This window comes from Pristiophorus japonicus, chromosome 9, assembly GCF_044704955.1.
Source record: "Pristiophorus japonicus isolate sPriJap1 chromosome 9, sPriJap1.hap1, whole genome shotgun sequence".
In the NCBI taxonomy this organism is placed as follows: Eukaryota; Metazoa; Chordata; class Chondrichthyes; family Pristiophoridae; genus Pristiophorus; species Pristiophorus japonicus.
The window spans coordinates 115641051-115663149 of NC_091985.1; the positions used below are offsets into that span (position 1 = coordinate 115641051).

Genomic DNA, 22099 nt, shown 5'->3' on the forward strand with positions numbered 1-22099 from the left:
TGCTTAGGTTATTGAAGTGATTTACAGATTATTAGGTTATTTACAAATGTACAAAGCGAGATGTCTATTTTAAGTATGTTTATTCCTGAAAGGAGCTCAGGTTCTAAATACTGTACAATTTATCCATCCTTCACTCAAAGGGAGCCCAGGTCAGAGTTAGGGCTACAACAGCGCAGCCCTGATTCTCCAACCTGCACTCACTGCAAGCATAGAAATTTATCTATAACGTTTGAAATCTAGCAAAACATTTTCAGGGTGACAAGTTAACTTATACAGGCTATGTCACTAAGTGTTCCTACCACTACTTTTAACCAAGTAGGGGATTAAAAATACATAGATCATTATGAACCTGCATTTCAAAACATGAACAGCATTGATTTTTTTTCTTGCTATTTATAGCCAGAATTCACTATCAATTTTTTCAGTTATGTCAGCAATGTAGCCCATAACTCCTGCTTATATATTAGGCATAAAACCAATATTTGAAGTATGTGCATATTTCTAAACAGATTTAAACTCGTAGATATATTTGCAAACAAACCCAAATGTATTTTTATTACTCTTTGTGTCGCAATAATCTAATAATGATTCAGAACCCTTACATACAGAGTTCTGCTGCTAGTTTACTTACCCAATGAGTGAAAAAGTTCAGTCATTTTCGGATGGTCCCAACAGGTATTCTGAGTCTGGTGGCTGGATAGAGAATGCACAGAAATCAGCTCTAAATCCAGAAGCATACTCCACAAAACTTTGTAAACTCTTCTTAACCCCAAAAAGAATTTATCTATGTGCCATAAATAAAGCCAGTTCATTCAGAGGTGAAATCAGGAAGCAGTTTTTCACAAACAACAACTCAGTTATACAGCGCCTTTAACGTAGTAAAACATCCCAAGGTGGTTCACAGGAATGATTTAAGGCAAAACAAATAAATTTGACACTGAGCCACATAAAAATAAATTACGGCAGATGACCAAAACCTTGATCAAAGAGGTAGGTTTTAAGGAGGAAAGCGAGGTAGCGAGGCGAAGAGGTTCAGGTAGGGGCCGAGGCAGCTGAAGGCACGGCCATCAATGGTCAAGCAGTTATAATCAGGGATGCTCAAGAGGGCAGAATTTGAGAAACGCACACATCTCGGGGAGTTATGAGGCTGAGATTACAAAGATGGCGATGTGCGAGGCCATGGAGGGATTTGTAAACAAGGATGAGAATTTTGAAATCGAGGCGTTGCTGAACTAGGAGCCAATGTAGGTCTGCGAGCACAGGGGTGAACGGGTGACCAGGACTTGGTGCGAGTTAGGACACGGGCTGCTGCGTTTTGGTTGACCTCAAGTTTACGTAGGGTGAAATGATGAGCAGCCAGCCAGCAGTGCGTTGGAGTAGTCGAGGCGAGAGGTAACAAAGGCATGGATGAGGGTTTCCGCAGCAGGGGTGGAGACTGAGGCAGGGGTGGAGACGGGCAATGTTATGGAGGTGGAAAGAAGCAGTTTTAGTTATGCTGTGGATATGTGGCCGGAAGCTCATTTCAGGGTCAAATAAGACACCTAGGTTGCGAACAGTCTGGTTCAGCCTCAGACAGATGCTAGGGAGATGGATGGAGTCGGTGGCTAGGGAACTCAGTTTGTGGTGGGGACTAAAGACAATGGGCATGGATTTTGGAGGTGACATCACGTTCAAGGACTTTGGAGAGGAAAGGGAGGTTGGAGATGGGGCAGTAAGCTTGCAAGCACAGTGGGATCAAGCCTCCACTGCTCTCTGGTGCAGAGAATTCCATAGACTTACAACCCTCAGAGAAGAAATTCCTCCAACTTAGTTTGAAATGGGCAGCCCCTTATTCTGAGATGATGTCCCCTAGTTTTAGTTTCCCCTATGAGTGGAAATATCCTCTCTGCATCCACCTTGTCGAGCCCCCTCATTATCTTATATGTTTTGATAAGATCACACCTCATTCTGCTAAACTCCAATGTGTATCGGCTCAACCTACTCAACCTATTTTCATAAGTCAACCACCTTAACCCCGGAATCAACCCAGTGAACCTTCTCTCAACAGCCTCCAATTCAAGTATATCCTTCCTTAAATACAGAGACCAAAACTGTACGTAGTACTCTTGGTGTGGCCTCCCCAATACCCTGTACAGTTGTAGCAGGACTTCTCTGCTTTTATACTCTATCTCCCTTGCAATAAAGGCCAACGTTCCATTTGCCTTCCTGATTATTTGTTGTACCTGCATACTAACTTTTTGTGTTTCATGCACAAGGACCCCCAGGTCTCTCTGTACTTCAGCACGTTGCAATTTTTCTCCATTTAAATTATAATTTGCTTTTTTATTATTTCTGCCAAAGTGGATAACCTCACATTTTCCCACATTATACTCCATCTGCCAAATTTTTGCCAGCTCACTTAGCCTGTCTATATCCCTTTGCAGATTTTTTGTGTCCTCCTCACAACTTGCTTTCCCACCCATCTTTGTATCATCAACAAACTTAGCTATGTTACACTCGGTCCCTTCACATGGAGGGAGCGATTAAGGGAGGATAGGAGGGTAGTGAACTCAAATGAGAGCGAGCATGATGAATTGAGATGGAGGTTGAAATCACGGATGATGAGAAGTCGCTCGGTGCAGAGGCTGAGGGAGGAAATCTGGAATTCTCTTCCCCAAAAGGCTGTGGATGCTGGGTCAATTGAAGCTTTTAAGAGTGAGATTGATAAAGATTTTTTTTAGGTAAGGGTATCAAGGGATATAGAGCAAAGGCAGGTAAATAGAATTGAGGCACAGATCAACCACGATTTAATTGACTGTTGAAGTTGGCTCGAGCGGTTGAATGGTCTCCTGTTCCTATATGAGTTCCTGTTCTAACTAGGGTAAATGGGTGTATAAAATCATAAGGGGCCTAGATAGAGTGGATAGGAAGCACATATTTCCCTTAGCAGAGAGGTCAATAACCAGGGGGCATAGATTTAAAGTAATTGGGAGAAAGATTAGAGGGGAGTTGAGAAACCCTAGAGACTACACTGAAATGTTAAATCTCTCTCTCTCTCCTTCCCCAATGATGGTTTTTAAAAAAAGAATCATGGAAAGCACATTATTTATTCTGCATTTTGAAAACATTGAGATCTTAGATGCTCAAGAAAGATTGCAGTAGAAATATCGCTTTGAGCCAAGTTGCTGAACAAAAGTCAAGTAAATATTGTAGAATTGAAGTTTTTAAACCTTGTGACTAAAAGACATCTGACATTTTACAGCAATTTTTCAGGATAAGCATTTCTAGTTGAGGTCTAATAGGTATGTTAATCATCATCATAGGCAGTCCCTCGGAGTCGAGGAAGACTTGCTTCCACTCTTAACACGAGTTCTTAGGTGGATGTACAGTCCAATACGAGAACCACAGTCCCCGTCACAGGTAGGACAAATAGTCGTTGAGGGAAGGGGTGAGTGGGACTGGTTTGCTGCACGCTCCTTCCGCTGCCTGCACTTGATTTCTGCATGCCCTCCCGGATGCACTTCCTCCACTTAGGGCGGTCTTTGGCCAGGGACTCCCAGGTGTCAGTGGGGATATTGCACTTTATCAGGGAGGCTTTGAGGGTGTCCTTGTAACGTTTCCGCTGCCCACCTTTGGCTCATTTCCTATAAAGGAGTTCCGAGTAGTGCGCTTGCTTTGGAAATCTCGTGTCTGGCATGCAAACTATGTGGCCTGCCCAGCAGAGCTGATCAAGTGTAGTCAGTGCTTCAATGCTGGGGATGTTGGCCTGGTCGAGGACGCTAACGTTGGTGCGTCTGTCCTCCCAGGGGTTTTGGAGGATCTTGCAGAGACATCGTTGGTTGTATTTCTCCAGCGACTTGAGGTGTCTACTGTATATGGTCCATGTTTCTAAGCCATACAGGAGGGCGGGTATTACTGCAGCCCTATAGACCATGAGCTTGGTGACAGTGTTGAAGGTTTGGTCTTCAAACACTCTTTTCCTCAGGCGGCCGAAGGCTGCACGGCGGCGGATCTCGTTGTCAACGCCTGCTCTTGTTGTTATGTTAATAAACACTGTGGGAATCACTGACTGGTTTGAGTTCAGTTCCATCACATGCTTGGTTATACCAGCATCAGCAGTGATAAAATTAAGGTCAGTCCCACTAAACTGTAAACTCTCACCTATTTGGCACCCACATCCTGCACTGGTGAAAGAAAGTGTGATTTCAATGGTCGTCGCTCAGTTTATAAAAATGCTCATTAGAAAACATAGAAACATAGAAAATAGGTGCAGGAGCAGGCCATTCAGCCCTTCTAGCCTGCACCGCCATTCAATGAGTTCATGGCTGAACATGAAACTTCAGTACCCCCTTCCTGCTTTCACGCCATACCCCTTGATCCCCCGAGTAGTAAGGACTTCATCTAACTCCCTTTTGAATATATTTAGTGAATTGGCCTCAACTACTTTCTGTGGTAGAGAATTCCACAGGTTCACCACTCTCTGGGTGAAGAAGTTTCTCCTTATCTCGGTCCTAAATGGCTTACCCCTTATCCTCAGACTGTGACCCCTGGTTCTGGACTTCCCCAACATTGGGAACATTCTTCCTGCATCCAACCTGTCCAAACCCGTCAGAATTTTAAACGTTTCTATGAGGTCCCCTCTCACTCTTCTGAACTCCAGTGAATACAAGCCCAGTTGATCCAGTCTTTCTTGATAGGTCAGTCCCACCATCCCGGGAATCAGTCTGGTGAATCTTTGCTGCACTCCCTCAATAGCAAGAATGTCCTTCCTCAAGTTAGGAGACCAAAACTGTACACAATACTCCAGGTGTGGCCTCACCAAGGCCCTGTACAACTGTAGCAACACCTCCCTGCCCCTGTACTCAAATCCCCTCGCTATGAAGGCCAACATGCCATTTGCTTTCTTAACCGCCTGCTGTACCTGCATGCCAACCTTCAATGACTGATGTACCATGACACCCAGGTCTCGTTGCACCTTCCCTTTTCCTAACCTGTCACCATTCAGATAATAGTCTGTCTCTCTGTTTTTACCACCAAAGTGGATAACCTCACATTTATCCACATTATACTTCATCTGCCACGCATTTGCCCACTTACCTAACCTATCCAAGTCACTCTGCAGCCTCATAGCATCCTCCTCGCAGCTCACACTGCCACCCAACTTAGTGTCATCCGCAAATTTGGAGATACTACAATTAATCCCCTCGTCTAAATCATTAATGTACAATGTAAACAACTGGGGCCCCAGCACAGAACCCTGCGGTACCCCACTAGTCACTGCCTGCCATTCCGAAAAGTACCCATTTACTCCTACTCTTTGCTTCCTGTCTGACAACCAGTCCACGTCAGCACACTACCCCCAATCCCATGTGCTTTAACTTTGCACATTAATCTCTTGTGTGGGACCTTGTCGAAAGCCTTCTGAAAGTCCAAATATACCACATCAACTGGTACTCCTTTGTCCACTTTATTGGAAACATCCTCAAAAAATTCCAGAAGATTTGTCAAGCATGATCTCCCTTTCACAAATCCATGCTGACTTGGACCTATCATGTCACCATTTTCCAAATGCACTGCTATGACATCCTTAATAATTGATTCCATCATTTTACCCACTACTGAGGTCAGGCTGACCGGTCTATAATTCCCTGCTTTCTCTCTCCCTCCTTTTTTAAAAAGTGGGGTTACATTGGCTACCCTCCACTCGATAGGAACTGATCCAGAGTCAATGGAATGTTGGAAAATGACTGTCAATGCATCCGCTATTTCCAAGGCCACCTCCTTAAGTACTCTGGGATGCAGTCCATCAGGCCCTGGGGATTTATCGGTCTTCAATCCCATCAATTTCCCCAACACAATTTCCCGACTAATAAAGTTCCTCCTCCTTACTAGACCCTCTGACCACTTTTATATCCGGAAGGTTGTTTGTGTCCTCCTTAGTGAATACTGAACCAAAGCACTTGTTCAATTGGTCTGCCATTTCTTTGTTCCCCGTTATGACTTCCCCTGATTCTGACTGCAGGGGACCTACGTTTGTCTTTACTAACCTTTTTCTCTTTACATACCTATAGAAACTTTTGCAATCCGCCTTAATGTTCCCTGCAAGCTTCTTCTCGTACTCCATTTTCCCTGCCCTAATCAAACCCTTTGTCCTCCTCTGCTGAGTTCTAAATTTCTCCCAGTCCCCAGGGTCGCTGCTATTTCTGGCCAATTTTTATGCCATTTCCTTGGCTTTAATACTATCCCTGATTTCCCTTGATAGCCACGGTTGAGCCACCTTCCCTTTTTTATTTTTACGCCAGACAGGAATGTACAATTGTTGTAATTCATCCATGCGGTCTCTAAATGTCTGCCATTGCCCATCCACAGTCAACCCCTTAAGTATCATTAGCCAATCTATCTTAGCCAATTCATGCCTCATACCTTCAAAGTTACCCTTCTTTAAGTTCTGGACCATGGTCTCTGAATTAACTGTTTCATTCTCCATCCTAATGCAGAATTCCACCATATTATGGTCACTCTTCCCCAAGGGGCCTCGCATAATGAGATTGCTAATTAATCCTCTCTCATTACACAACACCCAGTCTAAGATGGCCTCCCCGCTAGTTGGTTCCTCGACATATTGGTTTAGAAAACCATCCCTTATGCACTCCAGGAAATCCTCCTCCACCGTATTGCTTCCAGTTTGGCTGGCCCAATCTATGTGTATATTAAAGTCACCCATTATAACTGCTGCACCTTTATTGCATGCACTCCTAATTTCCTGTTTGATGCCCTCCCCAACATCACTACTACTGTTTGGAGGTCTGTACACAACTCCCACTAACGATTTTTGCCCTTTAGTGTTCTGCAGCTCTACCCATATAGATTCCACATCATCCAAGCTAATGTCTTTCCTAACTATTGCATTAATCTCCTCTTTAACCAGCAATGCTACCCCACCTCCTTTTCCTTTTATTCTATCCTTCCTGAATGTTGAATACCCCTGGATGTTGAGTTCCCAGCCCTGATCATCCTGGAGCCACGTCTCCGTAATCCCAATCACATCATATTTGTTAACATCTATTTGCAGAGTTAATTCATCCACCTTATTGCGGATACTCCTTGCATTAAGACACAAAGCCTTCAGGCTTGCTTTTTTAACACCCTTTGTCCTTTTAGAATTTTGCTGTACAGTGGCCCTTTTTGTTCTTTGCCTTGGGTTTCTCTGCCCTCCACTTTTCCTCATCTCCTTTCTGTCTTTTGCTTTTGCCTCATTTTTGTCTCCCTCTGTCTCCCTGCATAGGTTCCCATCCCCCTGCAATATTAGTTTAACTCCTCCCCAACAGCACTAGCAAACACTCCCCCTAGGACATTGGTTCCGGTCCTGCCCAGGTGCAGACCGTCCGGTTTGTACTGGTCCCACCTCCCCCAGAACCGGTTCCAATGCCCCAAGAATTTGAATCCCTCCCTGCTGCACCACTGCTCAAGCCATGTATTCATCTGCGCTATCCTGCGATTCCTACTCTGACTAGCACGTGGCACTGGTAGCAATCCCGAGATTACTACTTTTGAGGTCCTACTTTTTAATTTAGCTCCTAGCTCCTTAAATTCTTTTCGTAGAACCTCATCCCTTTTTTTACCTATGTCGTTGGTACCAATGTGCACCACGACAACTGGCTGTTCTCCCTCCCATTTCAGAATGTCCTGCACCCGCACCGAGACATCCTTGACCCTTGCACCAGGGAGGCAACATACCATCCTGGAGTCTCGGTTGCGTCCGCAGAAACGCCCATCTATTCCCCTCACCATCAAATCCCCTATCACTATCGCGCTCCCAATCTTTTTCCTGCCATCCTTTGCAGCAGAGCCACCTACGGTGCCATGAACTTGGCTACTGCTGCCCTCCCCTGATGAGTCATCCTCCCCAACAGTACTCAAAGCAGTGTATCTGTTTTGCAGGGGGATGACCACAGGGGACCCCTGCACTATCTTTCTTGCACTGCTCTTCCTGCTGGTCTTCCATTCCCTATCTGGCTGTGGACCCTTCTCCTGCGGTAAGACCAACTCACTACACGTGATACTCACGTCATTCTCAGCATCGTGGATGCTCCAGAGTGAATCCACCCTCAGCTCCAATTCCGCAACACGGACCGTCAAGAGCTCGAGGCGGATACACTTCCCACACACGTAGCGCCCAGGGACACCGGATATGTTCCCACATGGTACAGGAGGAGCATATCACATGGCCGAGCTCTCCTGCCATGTCTTAACCTTAGATACCCTTAAATTGGTAATAACAATGTTACAGTTCACTTACTGATATAAAAAAGAAAAGAAAAGCTATTAGTATGAAAAGCAGCCCAAGACCAAATTATTATGTGGTAAACAAAAATTCCTCTTTTCCACAAACGAATCTGGAAGTACTGCAATTCGCATTTATCCTCAGTCAAAAAAAGAAAGATTTCTAACACTAATTCTGCTCCCAGCTCCTGCAGGTAACTACATAATACACGAATATAAAAGCAAAATACTGCAGATGCTGGAATCTGAAATAAAAACAGAGAATGCTGGAAATCTCAGCGGGTCAGGGAGTATCTGTGGAGAGGAAAAACAGAGTTAACGTTTCAGGTTGATGACCCTTCGTCAGAACTGTCGAATGTTTGAAAAGAGCACTTCTTAAGCACTGAAAGGTGGAGGGGAAGAAAGAATAAAAGGGAAGGTCTGTCATAGGGTGGAAGGCAGGAGAGATTAGAGAGACAAAAGGGATGATGGGCCGAATTGAAATGGTAATGATAGAGGTTAGAAAAAGGTTAATCTGGATAGGGTGTGAATAGCGTGGTAATGACCAGCTTCCATTATAGACAGAGAGAAAAAAAAGAGAAGGAAGATAAAAAACATAAGATGGGGTGGGGGTGGGGGTGGGGGAGAAAAGGGAGCCAAAGATGGCCAGAGGTTATGGTCTGAAATTGTTGAACTCGATGTTGAGTCCAGAAGGCTGTAAAGTGCCTAAACAAAAGAAAATGTGTTGTTCCTTGAGCTTACGTTGAGCTTCACTGGAACAGTGGAGCAGTCCGAGGATGGAGATATCAGAGTGGGAGTGGAGTGGAGAATTAAAGTGACAGGCGACCAGAAGCTCAGAGTCATACTTATAGACTGAACGGAGGTGTTCAGCAAAGCGGCCACCCAATCTACACTTGGTCTCCCCAGTGTAGAGGAGACCACATCGTGAGCAGTGAATACAGTATACTAAATTGAAAGTACAAGTAAATTGCTGTTTCACCTGGAAGGAGTATTTGGGGCCCTGGATAGTGGGAAGGGAGGAGGTAAAAGGGCAGGTGTTGCATCTCCTGCGCTTGCACGGGAAGGTGCTGTGGGAAGGGGAGGGGGTGCTGGGGGTGACTGCGGAATGGACCAGGGTGTTGCGGAGCGAGCAGTCCCTTCAGAATGCTGAGAGGGGAGGGGAAGATGTGATGGTGGTAGGATCACGTTGGACGTGATGGAAATGGCGGAGGATGATCTGTTGAACATGGAGGCTGGTGGGGTGAAAGATGAGGACAAGGGGAACCTTGTTGTGGTTCTGAGAGGGAGGCGAAGGGATGAGAGTAGAGGTGCGGGAAATAGAATGGACACGGTCGAGGGCCATGTTAACCACGGCGGAGGGGAATCCTCAGTTGAGAAAAAAGGAAGACATGTCAGAGGCACTAGTGTGAAAGGTGGCATCGTTAGAGCAGATGCGATGGAGATGGAGAAACTGGGAGAACGGAATGGAGTCCTTACAGGATACGGGGTGGGAGGAAGTGTAGTCCAGGTAGCTGTGGGAGTCAGTGGGCTTATAGTGGATATTGGTCGAAAGTCTATCCCCAGAAATGGAGACAGAGAAGTTGAGGAAGGGAAGGGAAGGGAAGATTTGGAGATGGACCATGTAAAGGTGAGGGAAGGGTGGAAATTGGATGCCATCCCTTTTGTTCTTTCTTCCCCTCCCCCTTTCAATTTAAGAATGTGTTCTTTTCGAACATTCTGCAGTTCTGACGAAGGGTCATCGACCTGAAGCGTTAACTCTGTTTTTCTCTCCACAGATGCTGCCTGACCTGCTGAAATTTCCAGCATTCTCTGTTTATATTACATAATACACAAGCTAGCTGATCATTTGTGAAGAATTTCTAAATTAGAGGTCTTTTAACTTTATAATACCACTGAGCACAGTGTAGATACACTAATATACTCATATAATCTATTGAGAATCATGGCCTAATTTTTCATTTCAACATACATGATCACAATTTTTTTTATTCCCAAAAATCTCAAATGCATGACTGCTATCAATCGTGTTTGTGACTGCTCTTTGCCAAAGCAATCCTAGATGAGTCCCACTGTCTCATGCTCTCCCCATCACCATGTAACTTACTCTCTGTTCTTACATTGGTTCCAACAGTAATTTAAAAATTAACAACCCATATTAAAAGACCAACTCTCAATAGATTTTAATGGACCTGTTATTATAATATTCATGGCAACAAATCTGCAAAAAATATTTTTAGTTCCTGCATAATTAGAAAGAGAAGTATTTTTCATTTGTGCAAGGTCTCTGGTTTTAAGATCTGCCACCACAACAAGAAAAGTTACTAACATTTCATACTGCATTGGCATTCTGAAAAGGGGCACTGCAACCAAAGGAAGAAACAAAGAACCCTCAAAGTGCCCTTTAAACCATTGGATATTCCAAAACGCTTCATAGGCAATTAATTATGTAGTCAAATTCAAAAGCCAATTTGTGCACAGTATTGTCCCAGAAACAACAATTAGATGAATAGGATCATAGGAACAGGAGTTGCCCATTTAGTCCCTCAAACCTATTCTGCCATTCAATGAGATCATGGCTGATCTTTATCCTAACTCCATCCACCCGCATTAGCTCCATATCCATTCATCCCCTTGCCTACCAAAAATCTATCGATTTCGAAATTAAAATTATCAATTGAGTTAGCATCTACTGCTTTTTGTGGGAGGGAGTTCCACATTTCTATACCACCTTTTGTGTGAAGTGTTTCGTAACTTCTCTCCTGAATAGCTGGCACTGATTTTATATCATGTGACAAGCCATGGCTCAGTGGGTAGCACTCTTGTCTTTGAGTCAGAAGGTTGTGGGTTCAAGTCCCACCCCAGAGACTTGAGCACAAAAACATTCCATTAGCCTTTTGTACCGGACTACTACAATTATAATCTGTGTAAATGGACCCTTAAATTGCTTTTAGACCTTCACTATTCCTAGATTTTCATTATTTAAATAACACTCAAATCTATCCTTTTTTGATCTAAAATGGATGATCTCACACTTGCATGTGTTGAAATCCATCTGCCACAGGCTTACTCAGTTAAATGATTAGTTAACCTGCTTTTGGAAGTGTTGATCAAGAGATAAATGTTGGCCAGTACAGCAGGGAACTTCCTTGCTCTTCTCTGAATAATGCCTTGGGATCTTTACATCCATGAGAGGAGAGCAGGCCTCGGTTTAATGTGTCATCCAAAAGACAGCATTCTCCGACAGTGCAGTCAAAATGATGTACTCAAGTCCTGGAGTGGGGCCTGAATCTGAGGACATTCCTCAAAACAGTGTGGCACAGGGATGCCCAAGCTTGTTATCTTCATGGAATGTCCCACAGAGCCTCAGGTGCCCTATTAACTCATGCCCTTTTAATTCGCTATCTCAAGTTGTTAATACCAACAGATCACTGTTCTGATTTAGAATTTATTCAACAATGAGGTTAACAGCCCTATCCAAACCTCCAGGCCCAAGATACTCAAACAGGACAAATGAGTAAACAACAAACAGGACGGAGATGCCAAGGCTTCCAAGGTCAGAACGCCAGGGCTGCCTGTGGACCAAAGGCTCAGTTTGGACACATCTGATGCAGCAGATTAAGGAAGGATGCTTCTATTTATACTAACTGAAATACTGCAGTTTATCTGAGTGGCTCTCCAAACCTATTGCTGATTTATCCCTTGGAGGATAAGCCACACCCTGAAGTTCCTCTGAAATGTGTAATTGGAACCGCCCAGCCCAAGTTGAGTGAATTTCCAATTTGTAATTTGATCCATTTTGACTTCAGAAGCCACAGAGGATAGATCTCCCCAAAAGTCACGAAGTTCCAGCCGAAGTCCATTACCCCAGCATAAGTGCCTCCCTCCCCTAGCACGTGAGCTGCCTCCCACAGCCGATGTCCATCACCCCAGCGTAAGTGCATCCCTCCGCCAGCTGAAGACCCTTACCCCAGCAATGCCTCCGCTAGCTGATGTCCCTTACCCAAGCACAAGACCTTACCAACCCCCACCATAATGGGGCATTGTGTGCGGATTGTTAATATGTTTGCTGGAGTTCTTTTGAGGATGTAACGAGCAGGGTGGATAAGGGGGAAACCAGTGGATGTGGTGTATTTGGATTTCCAGAAGGCATTTGATAAGGTGCCACTTAAGAGGTTACTGCACAAGATAAAAGTTCACGGGGTTGGGGGTAATATATTAGCATGGATAGAGGATTGGCGAACTAACAGAAAACAGAGTCGGGATAAATGGGTCATTTTCAGGTTGGCAAACAGTGACTTGTGGGGTGCCGCAGGGATCAGTGTTGGGTCCTCAACTATTTACAATCTATATTAATGACTTGGATGAATGTACAGAGTGTAATGTTGCCAAGTTTGCTGATGATAGAGATGGGTGGGAAAGCAAATTGTGAGGAGGACACAAAAAATCTGCAAAGAGATATAGACCGGCTAAGTGAGTGGCCAAAAATTTGGCAGATGGAGTATAATGTGGGAAAATGTGAGGTTATCCATTTTGGCTGAAATAATAGAAAAGCAAATTATAATTTAAATGGAGAAAAATTGCAAAGTGCTGCAGTACAGAGGGACCTGCGGGCCCTTGTGCGTGAAACACAAAAAATTAGTATGCAGGTACAGCAAGTAATTAGGAAGGCAAATGGAATGTTGGACTTTGTTGCAAGGGGGATAGAGTACAAAAGCAGAGAAGTCCTGCTACAACTGTACAGGGTATTGGTGAGGCCACACCTGAAGTACTCCATACAGTTTTGGTCTCCGTATTTAAGGAAGGATATACTTGCATTGGAAGCTGTTCAGAGAAGGTTCACTAGGTTGATTCCGGAAATTATGGGGTTGACTTATGAGAATAGGTTGAGCCTATACACGTTGGAATTCAGAAGAATGAGGTGCGATCTTATGGAAACTTATAAAATAATGAGGGGGCTCAACAAGGTGGATGCAGAGAGAATATTTCCACTCATAGGGGAATCGAAAACTAGGGGACATAGTCTTAGAATAAGGGGCCGTCCATTTAAAATTGAGATGAGGAGAAATTTCTTCTCTCAGAGGGTTGTAATTCTATGGAAATTTCTGCCCCAGAGAGCTGTGGAGGCTGGGTCATTGAATATATTTAAGACGGAGATAGACAGATTTTTGATCGATAAGGGAGTAAAGGGTTATGGGGAACAGGCAGGGAAGTGGAGCTGAGTCCATGATCAGGTCAGCCATGATCTTATTGAATGGCAGAGCAAGTTCGAGGGGCCAAATGGCCGACTCCTGCTCCTGCTCCTATTTCTTATGTTCTTATGTTTATTGGGTATGAAGTGAATAGTGACAGTGTCGTGAGTTCTGGATTTCATCCACCCCAACGATGTCCCTTGTAACACATGTACCGAGCTTGCACGCACCAGGGGGTTGGAAGAACATGATTCGTCTTCTCTGAATTCCCTCTCTCCACTCTGATCCAACCCCCACCCCCCCAGGCTCGCTCGCTCTCTCTTTTCGCCCAAGCTCTCTCTCTCCCTCCACCCCCCAGCTTTCTCTCTCTCCCTCCACCCCCCCAGCTCTCTCTCTTTCTCTTTCTCTCTCCCTCCCTCCACACCCCCCAGCTCTCTCTCTTTCTCTCTCCCTCCCTCCACCCCCAGCTCTCTCTCTCCCCCTCCACCCCCCAAGACCTCTCTCTCTCCCTCCACCCCCCAGCTCTCTCTTTCTCTTCCTCCACCCACCAGCTCTCTCTCTCTCTCTCCCTCCACCCACCAGCTCTCCCCCTCTCCACCCCCCAGCTCTCTCTCTCCCTCCCTCCACCCCCAGATCTCTCTCTCTCTCCCTCCACTCCCCAGCTCTCTCTCTCCCTCCACTACCCACCCAGCTCCCTCTCCCTCCCTCCACCCACCAGCTCTCTCTCTCCCTCTCCCTCCCTCCACCCCCCAGCTCTTTCTCTCCCTCCCTTCCTCCACCCCCAGATCTCTCTCTCTCCCTCCACCCCCCAGCTCTCTCTCTCCCTCCACCCACCAGCTCTCTCTCTCTCTCCCTCCACCCCCCAGCTCTCTCTCTCCACCTACCAGTTCTCTCTCTCTCCCTCCACCCCCCAGCTCTCTCTCTCTCTCTCTCTCTCCCTCCCTCTCCCCACCAGCTCTCTCTCTCTCTCTCACACCACCCACCAGCTCTCTCTCTCCCGCCCCCCCCCAGCTCTCTCTCTCCCGCCCCCCCCCAGCTCTCTCTCTCTCTGCCGCCCCCCAGCTCTCTCTCTCTCTCTCTCTCTCCCCCCCCCCCCCAAAGCTCTCCACCCACCCCCCACTCTCTCTTCCCCCCCCCCCAGCTTTCTCTTTCTCTCTTCCCCCCCCCCCCCCCCCCCACAGCTTTCTCTTTCTCTCCCCTCACCCCCCCAGCTTTCTCTCTCCCCCGGCAGCTTTCTCTCTATCTCCCCCCCTCCCCCCGCCAGCTCTCTCTCTCTCGTCCCCCCCTCCCCCCGCAAGTTCTCTCTCCTCCCCCCCGCAAGTTCTCTCTCCTCCCCCCCGCAAGTTCTCTCTCCTCCCCCCCACTCCCCCCGCAAGTTCTCTCTCCCCCTCCCCCCGCAAGTTCTCTCCTCCCACCCCCGTCACAAGCTCTCTCTCCTCCCCCTTCCCCCGCAAGCGCTCTCTCCTCCCCCCCCCGCAAGCTCTCTCTCCTCCCCTCCCCCCCCTTGCAAGCTCGCTCTCCTCCCCTCCCCCCCCTCGCAAGCTCGCTCTCCTCCCCTCCCCCCCCTCGCAAGCTCGCTCTCCTCCCCTCCCCCCCCTCGCAAGCTCTCTCTCCTCTCCCCCCCCCCCCCCGCAAGCTCTCTCTCCTCCCCCCCGCCCCGCAAGCTCTCTCTCCTCCCCCCCCGCAAGCTATCTCTCTTTCCTCCCACCCTCGTCACAAGCTCTCTCTCTTCCCCCCCCCCCCACCCCCGCAAGCTCTCTCTCTCCTCCCACCCCCGTCACAAGCTCTCTCTCCTCCCCCTTCCCCCGCAAGCCCTCTCTCTTCCCCCCCCTTCCCCGCAAGCTCTCTGTCTCTCCCCCCACCTCGCCAAGCTCTCTCTCTCTCTGCCTACCCCCCACCCCCAGCTGCCTGGTCTCCCCAGTGTTGCGGTAGGCTCGCGGCCAGCTTGGAGCTCGGCGCTGCGGTAGACTCGGCGAATGCGTTCGTCTGCTCAGCGGAGGCAACATGGTGTTGGACGCATGCGCAGAAAAGGGTTAGTAGGAATTGTGCTGGGGGTGGGCGGTGTTATGTATATAAACCTGTATATAAGGAGGCCTCACAGGCTAGAGAGGCACTCTGAGATCTGTAATAAAGGACTATGGTCACACTTACTTTGAGCTTGCAGTATCTAGTCTGACTCCTTATTCAAGATAGAACAACTGGCGACGAGATACAGATGACGAACCCTAACGCAACAATGCAGAGAACTGTGGGCATCCTGGAGACCATTTTGGAGGGAGATGATTGGGAAACCTTCGAGGAGCGACTTGACCAATACTTTGTGGCCAACGAGCTGGAAGGAGAAGGGAACGCTGCCAAATGAAGGGCGAGCCTCCTCACCGTTTGTGGGGCACCAACGTATGGCCTCATGAAAAACCTGCTCGCTCCAGCAAAACCCACAGACAAGTTGTGCACACTGGTCTGGGAGCATCTAAACCCGAAGGAAAGCGTTGTGATGGCGAGGTATCGGTTCTACACGTACAAGAGGTCTGAAGGCCAGGAAGTGGTGAGCTACGTCGCCGAGCTAAGGCGCCTTGCAGGACATTGCAAATTTGAAGGACACTTGGAGCATATGCTCACGGACTTCTCTGGACTTGGCTATTAAGTAATACTTCGCAAACTTGTGACTGTAGAGACCCCAACCTTGAGTAAAGCCATAGCGATAGCCCAGGCGTTGATCTCCACCAGTGACAATACCAAACAATTTTCCCAGCACACTAGTGCTGCTGCAAGTACTGTGAACAAAGTAACATTGTTTTCGAATCGAAATGTACATGGCAGGACTTGCACACCTGCAGCTGCACGTCCGCAATGACTCAAGTCCACCATCAAGGGTGGTGAATACAAGGCAATTAACACCTTGTTGGCGCTGCGGGGGTGATCATCGATTCCATTCATGCCGCTTCAAAGAATACGTTTGCAAGGACTGTGGAACAATGGGACACCTCCAACATATGTGCAGGCGAGCTGCAAACCACCATGCTGCAGGAGGACAGATCCACGATGGATCATGATGAACCAGAGCCTCAGACCGAGGAGGCAGAGATATATGGGGTGCATACATCTACCACAAAGTATCCTCCGAGAATACTGAAGGTTAAATTAAATGGACTCCCAGTGTCCATGGAGCTGGACACAGGCGCAAGCCAGTCCACAATGAGTAAAAAGACTTTCGATAAGTTGTGGTGCAACAAGGCTTCAAGGCCAGTCCTGACTCCCATTCGTAACAAACTCAGAACGTACACAAAGGAACTGATTCCCGTAATTGGCAGTGCTACCGTAAAGGTCTCCTACGATGGAGCGGTGCACGATTTACCACTTTGGGTGGTATCGGGCGATGGCCCCACGCTGTTCGGCAGGAGCTGGCTGGGAAAGATACGTTGGAACTGGGACGACGTCAGAGTGCTTTCATCCGTTGACGACACCTCATGTGCCCAGGTCCTAAGCAACTTCCCCTCGCTGTTCGTACCAGGCATCGGGAAGTTCCAAGGAGCAAAAGTGCAGATCCATTTGATTCCGGGGGCGCAACCCATCCATCACAAGGCGAGAGCGGTACCTTACATGATGAGCGAGAGGGTGGAGATCGAGCTGGACAGGCTGCAACGAGGGGGCATCATTTCGCCGATCGAATTCAACGAGTGGGCCAGTCCAATTGTTCCTGTCCTCAAGGGAGACGGCACCGTCAGAATCTGTGGTGATTACAAAGTAACTATCAATTGTTTCTCACTGCAGGATTAATACCCGCTACCAAAGGCAGACGACCTATTTGCGACGCTGGCAGGAGGGAAAACGTTCACGAAGCTGGACTTGACCTCGGCCTACATGACGCAGGAGCAAGAAGAATCTTCGAAAGGCCTCACCTGCATCAAAACGCACAAAGGTCTTTTCGTTTACAACAAATGCCCGTTTAGGATTCGATCGATCGCGGCGATATTCCAGAGGAACATGGAAAGCTGACTGAAGTCGGACCGCGCACCGTGGTCTTCCAGGACAACATCTTGGTTACAGGTCGGGACACCGTCGAGCACCTGCAGAATCTGGAGGAGGTTTTTCAGTCGGCTTAATCGTGTGGGGCTCAGGCTAAAATGCTCGAAGTGCGTTTTCCTGGCGCGTGAAGTGGAGTTCCTGGGGAGAAAAATCGCGGCGGACAGCATCAGGCCCACCGATTCGAAGACGGAGGAAATCAAAAACGCACCAAGACCACAGAACGTGACAGAGCTGCGGTTGTTTCTAGAACGCCTGAACTATTTTGGTAACTTCTTACCGGGGCTTAGCACATTGTTAGAACCCCTGCACTCTTTACTGCGTAAAGGAGATGAATGGGTATGGGGTAAAAGCCAAGAAAATGCCTTTGAAAAAGCTAGGAAGCTGTTATGTTCAAACAAATTGCTTGTTGTACGATCCATGTAAGTGTTTGGTACTAGCATGTGATGCGTCGTCGTACAGGGTCGGGTGTGTATTGTAACAAGCTAATGAATTTTGGAAATTACAACTGGTTTGCTTATGCATCCAGAAGTCTAAGGCCGAGAGGTCCTACAGTATGATCGAAAAAGAAGCGTTAGTGTGTGTTTACGGGGTAAAGAAAATGCATCAATATCTGTTTGGGCTCAAATTTGAATTGGAAACTGACCATAAGCCGCTTATATCCATCTTTTCTGAAAATAAGGGGATGAATACGAATGCATCGGCCCGCATCCAGAGATGGACGCTCACGTTGTCCGCACACAACTACGCCATCCGCCACAGAAAACTGTGCCGATGCTCTCAGTAGACTATCATTGCCCACCACCAGGGTGGAGATGGCACAGCCCGCAGATTTAGTTATGGTAATGGAAGCATTCGAGAGTGAGCAATCACCTGTTACCGCCTGACTGATTAGAACCTGGATGAGCCAGGACCCCTTACTGTCCTTAGTAAAAAACTGTGTGCTCCACGGGAGTTGGTCTAGTGTCCCGTTAGAAATACAAGAAGAAATAAATCCGTACCAGCGGCGCAAAGATGAAATGTCTATACAGGCAGACTGCCTCCTATGGGGTAATTGGGTAGTTGTGCCAAAAAAAAAAGACAGGGACATTTTCATTAGTGAGCTCCATAGTACCCACAAGGGCATTGTAATGATTAAAGCGATAGCCAGATCCCACGTGTAGTGGCCCGGTATCGATGCAAACTTAGAGTCCTGTGTGCACAAATGTAGTACAAGTTCCCAGTTAAGCCATGCACCCAGGGAGGTGCCACTAAGTTTATGGTCTTGGCCCTCCAAACCATGGTCTAGGGTTCATGTCGACTATACAGGCCCATTCTTGGGAAAAATGTTTTTAGTGGTCGTAGATGCGTACTCCAAATGGATTGAATATGTGATAATGTCGGCAAGCAGGTCCGCTGTCACCATTGAAAGTCTACGGGCCATGTTTGCCACGCACGGCCTGCCCGATGTCCTTGTAAGTGACAATGGGCCGTGCTTTACCAGTGCCGAATTCAAGGAATTCATGACCCGCAATGGGGTCAAACATGTTACGTCTGGCCCGTTTAAGCCAGCGTCCGACGGTCAGGCAGAACGAGCAGTTCAAACAATCAAGCAGAGCTTGAAAAGGGTAACTGAATGCTCACTGCAGACTCGCTTATCCCGAGTCCTGCTTAGTTTCTGCACAAGACACCACTCGCTCACTGGGGTCCCTCCCGCTGAACTGCTCATGAAAAAGGCACTTAAGACAAGGCTCTCATTAGTCCACCCCAATTTACACGAACAGGTAGAGAGCAGGCGGCTTCAACAGAATACATATCATGATCGTGCAACTGTGTCACACGAAATTGAAGTAAATGATCCTGTATTTATGTTGAACTATGGACAAGGTTCCAAGTGGATTGCTGGCACTGTTTTGGCCAAAGAGGGGAGTAGGGTGTTTGTGATCAAACTCGCAAATGGACTCACCTGCAGAAAACACTTGGACCAAACCAAACTCAGATTTACGCACCATCCAGAACAACCCACAATAGACACTATCTTTTTCGATCCTCCAACACACACACACACAGCAACCGACCTAGCGATTGACCACGAAGCAGAACCCATCACCCGCAGCAGCCCAGCAAGGCTCACCACCTCCAGCAGTCCAGCAAGGCCCAACAAACTCACCAAAACCAGCATTTGCGCAGTGACGATCAACCAGGGAAAGGAAGGTCCCAGATCGATTCACATTGTAAATAGTTACACTATTGACTTTGATGGGGTGGAGTGTTATGTATGTAAATCTGTAATTACCATGTCTAACCACCAGAGGGCTTATTACCTGAAGTCCCAAGGGATCCCACAATCCCTTGGGAGCACCTGTATATAGGAGGCCTCACAGGGTGGAGAGGCACTCTGAGATCTGTAATAAAGGACTACAGTCACACTTACTTTGAGCTTGCAGTATATAATCTGACTCCTTATCCAAGATACAACAGGCGGAGTCAGTGATATTTGTCCTAACTCTTGCTTCTGCGCATGCGCAGAGGGGAGACTTAGTACAAATAATTGCTCTGCTTAAGGAAACAAAACATCTGACAAAGAAATGCCACGACAGCTCTCTGACTATTTGGGAAGCTAAGAAAGCAACTACACAAAGATCAAAACACATGGTGTTAAATATGCACAGTGCAGAGAGAATTATGCAAATAAACTGCAACCTACCCGTAAGGTGCAGCTACATGTCTGCTTTAAAAAGTCAGAATTGACAAAACATCAGAACAGTACCTACAACAGGGTTCCAGAAGATCACTGCAATACTGCTCCAAGCCACTCATACAGGGCCTAATATAAGTCGACAATTCATGACTTTAATGCAGAAGCTTTCTGCTCCATTACTCTGCACAGCGGTGACGGTGACAAGATCTTCTTAGCCGTCTCTTGCTTATTTTATGGCACATTCCAACAAAAAGAAAATCCTTTAAGACACTTTCATTAACTCAAACGCTCTGACACAAGTCAAATCAGAAACTACACACTTCAAGAGAAGACACGTCCCCTAATCACAGCCTCATCTTTGAGACATTCCTGTCTCTGCATGCACATGGCAGCAATGCAAGTCATTTAGAATAGACAACCAGATTTTTAATCATGACAGCTTTCTCATTTACTGTTGAACAGTCAGGGTAAACAGTGGTATCAACTGAACATGTAACACCATTCTTATTTTGCAGACACATCTTTCTTAAGGGCAAACAAGTGGTTTGGCATGTTTGCAACTTGGAGATCCGAATGATTTTTCTTCAACAGATGCGTTGCTTTCATGGGTTCTAAATATTCTGATCCACAGTTCACTAATCCCCTAAGATCACTGATTTATTTTTCATCCATTGTGCATGCTAGATTGCTTTGGAAATAACATTTACACCCATGTTGTTTAAGTGCCATAATATTCCTGTAAAATATGAGAATTAAGAAATCTTTGCACACAAATTGTAATAGATAATATTCTTTGACTTTCAAGAGGCTGTTGGATGCGAAGATATTATTATACTGGAGAAAGCAGAAGCAGACGAGACAAAGAAAAGGCCAATTCAACACATTGCGACAACAATCATCAAACTTAAGTCCTCGTATCAACTAGATACACTCAGCTCTTCCTGGAGTTTTAAACTTTAACTGTTACTCCATTCAAAATTTTACAGCCTTTATTATTTTTGCATTCGCAAGTACAATAATAGTATAAAATGAACAGAAGTTAAATGAATGCTGGTAGGTTCCACGGACTTATTTTTAATGTTTTTGGAGCAAAATTTTATTTAACATACTCCAAAATGAGAATGCTTCATCTTGTGTGCAAACACAGCTATAAGAGAACTGACAGTCACTTTCTCCTTGTGAAAAGATTACAGTATTAGATATATTTAAAAAAAACAAGTCACCACTTTGTCGGCCTGCCTGCCCCACCCTCACCGCCTGCCCCCCACCGACACTGTTAGCCTGTATGCCCAACCCCGTGCTGTCTGTCTGCCCGCCCATGCTGTCTGCCTGCCTGACCCAGCGTTGTTTGCCTGCCGCCCCCGTGCTGTCTGCGTGCCGACCTGCCTGCCCACCCTTGTGCTATCTGCCAGCCTGTCCACCCCCGTGCTGTCTGCCTACCTTCCTGTCTGCTTCCGTGCTGTTTGCCTTCCCACCCCCACCGCGTTTGCCCGTCTGTCTGGCTCCCTGTGTTCTCACTCGTCTGGCAGCAGAAGCCAGCTGGTCAGAGGAGGCCCAGGTAAGTTTTAGAACTATTCCTGTTTTTAAGCTCCTAGTAGGTCAGGAGGAGCAAATGCGTTCCCCCCGGCCTCAAAGAATCCTTCGGCCTCCCCAGACCCAATCATTCAGGTTTCCTCTACCGTCCCAATCACAGCCCAGAGCCTCCTCACCACCCCGCCGCACGCTTCCCCCCGCACCCCAAAAGATTGCTATGGGAACTTTCCCTGGCTGCAGCCTTCTGCCGCTAATTTCTGTTCCCACCCACTGGCCAGGCAGTCAATCTAAAAGTATTGTGATTGCACATTAGGAAGTATCGTAGCTTTAAGAAAACTTACTTGATATAATATGGTACTTTATTGTTGTGTGACACAGCTCTCTGCCAAGGCAACTGAACGGAGGCTACGGA

At 47.0% G+C, this 22099-nt stretch overlaps 1 protein-coding gene across 5 annotated transcripts in view; it reads right to left on the minus strand.

The window, feature by feature from the left end:
- Positions 1 to 22099, minus strand: part of LOC139273181 (utrophin-like) — a 476555-nt gene that overhangs the window by 119330 nt on the left and 335126 nt on the right. For all 5 annotated transcript variants that reach the window (XM_070889721.1, XM_070889722.1, XM_070889723.1 and 2 more), the window contains 2 exons: positions 22029 to 22092; positions 632 to 693 (listed from right to left, as the gene is read on the minus strand). In XM_070889721.1, the coding sequence (XP_070745822.1) occupies positions 632 to 693; positions 22029 to 22092 (126 nt within the window). The remainder of the gene's footprint in view (positions 1 to 631; positions 694 to 22028; positions 22093 to 22099) is intronic.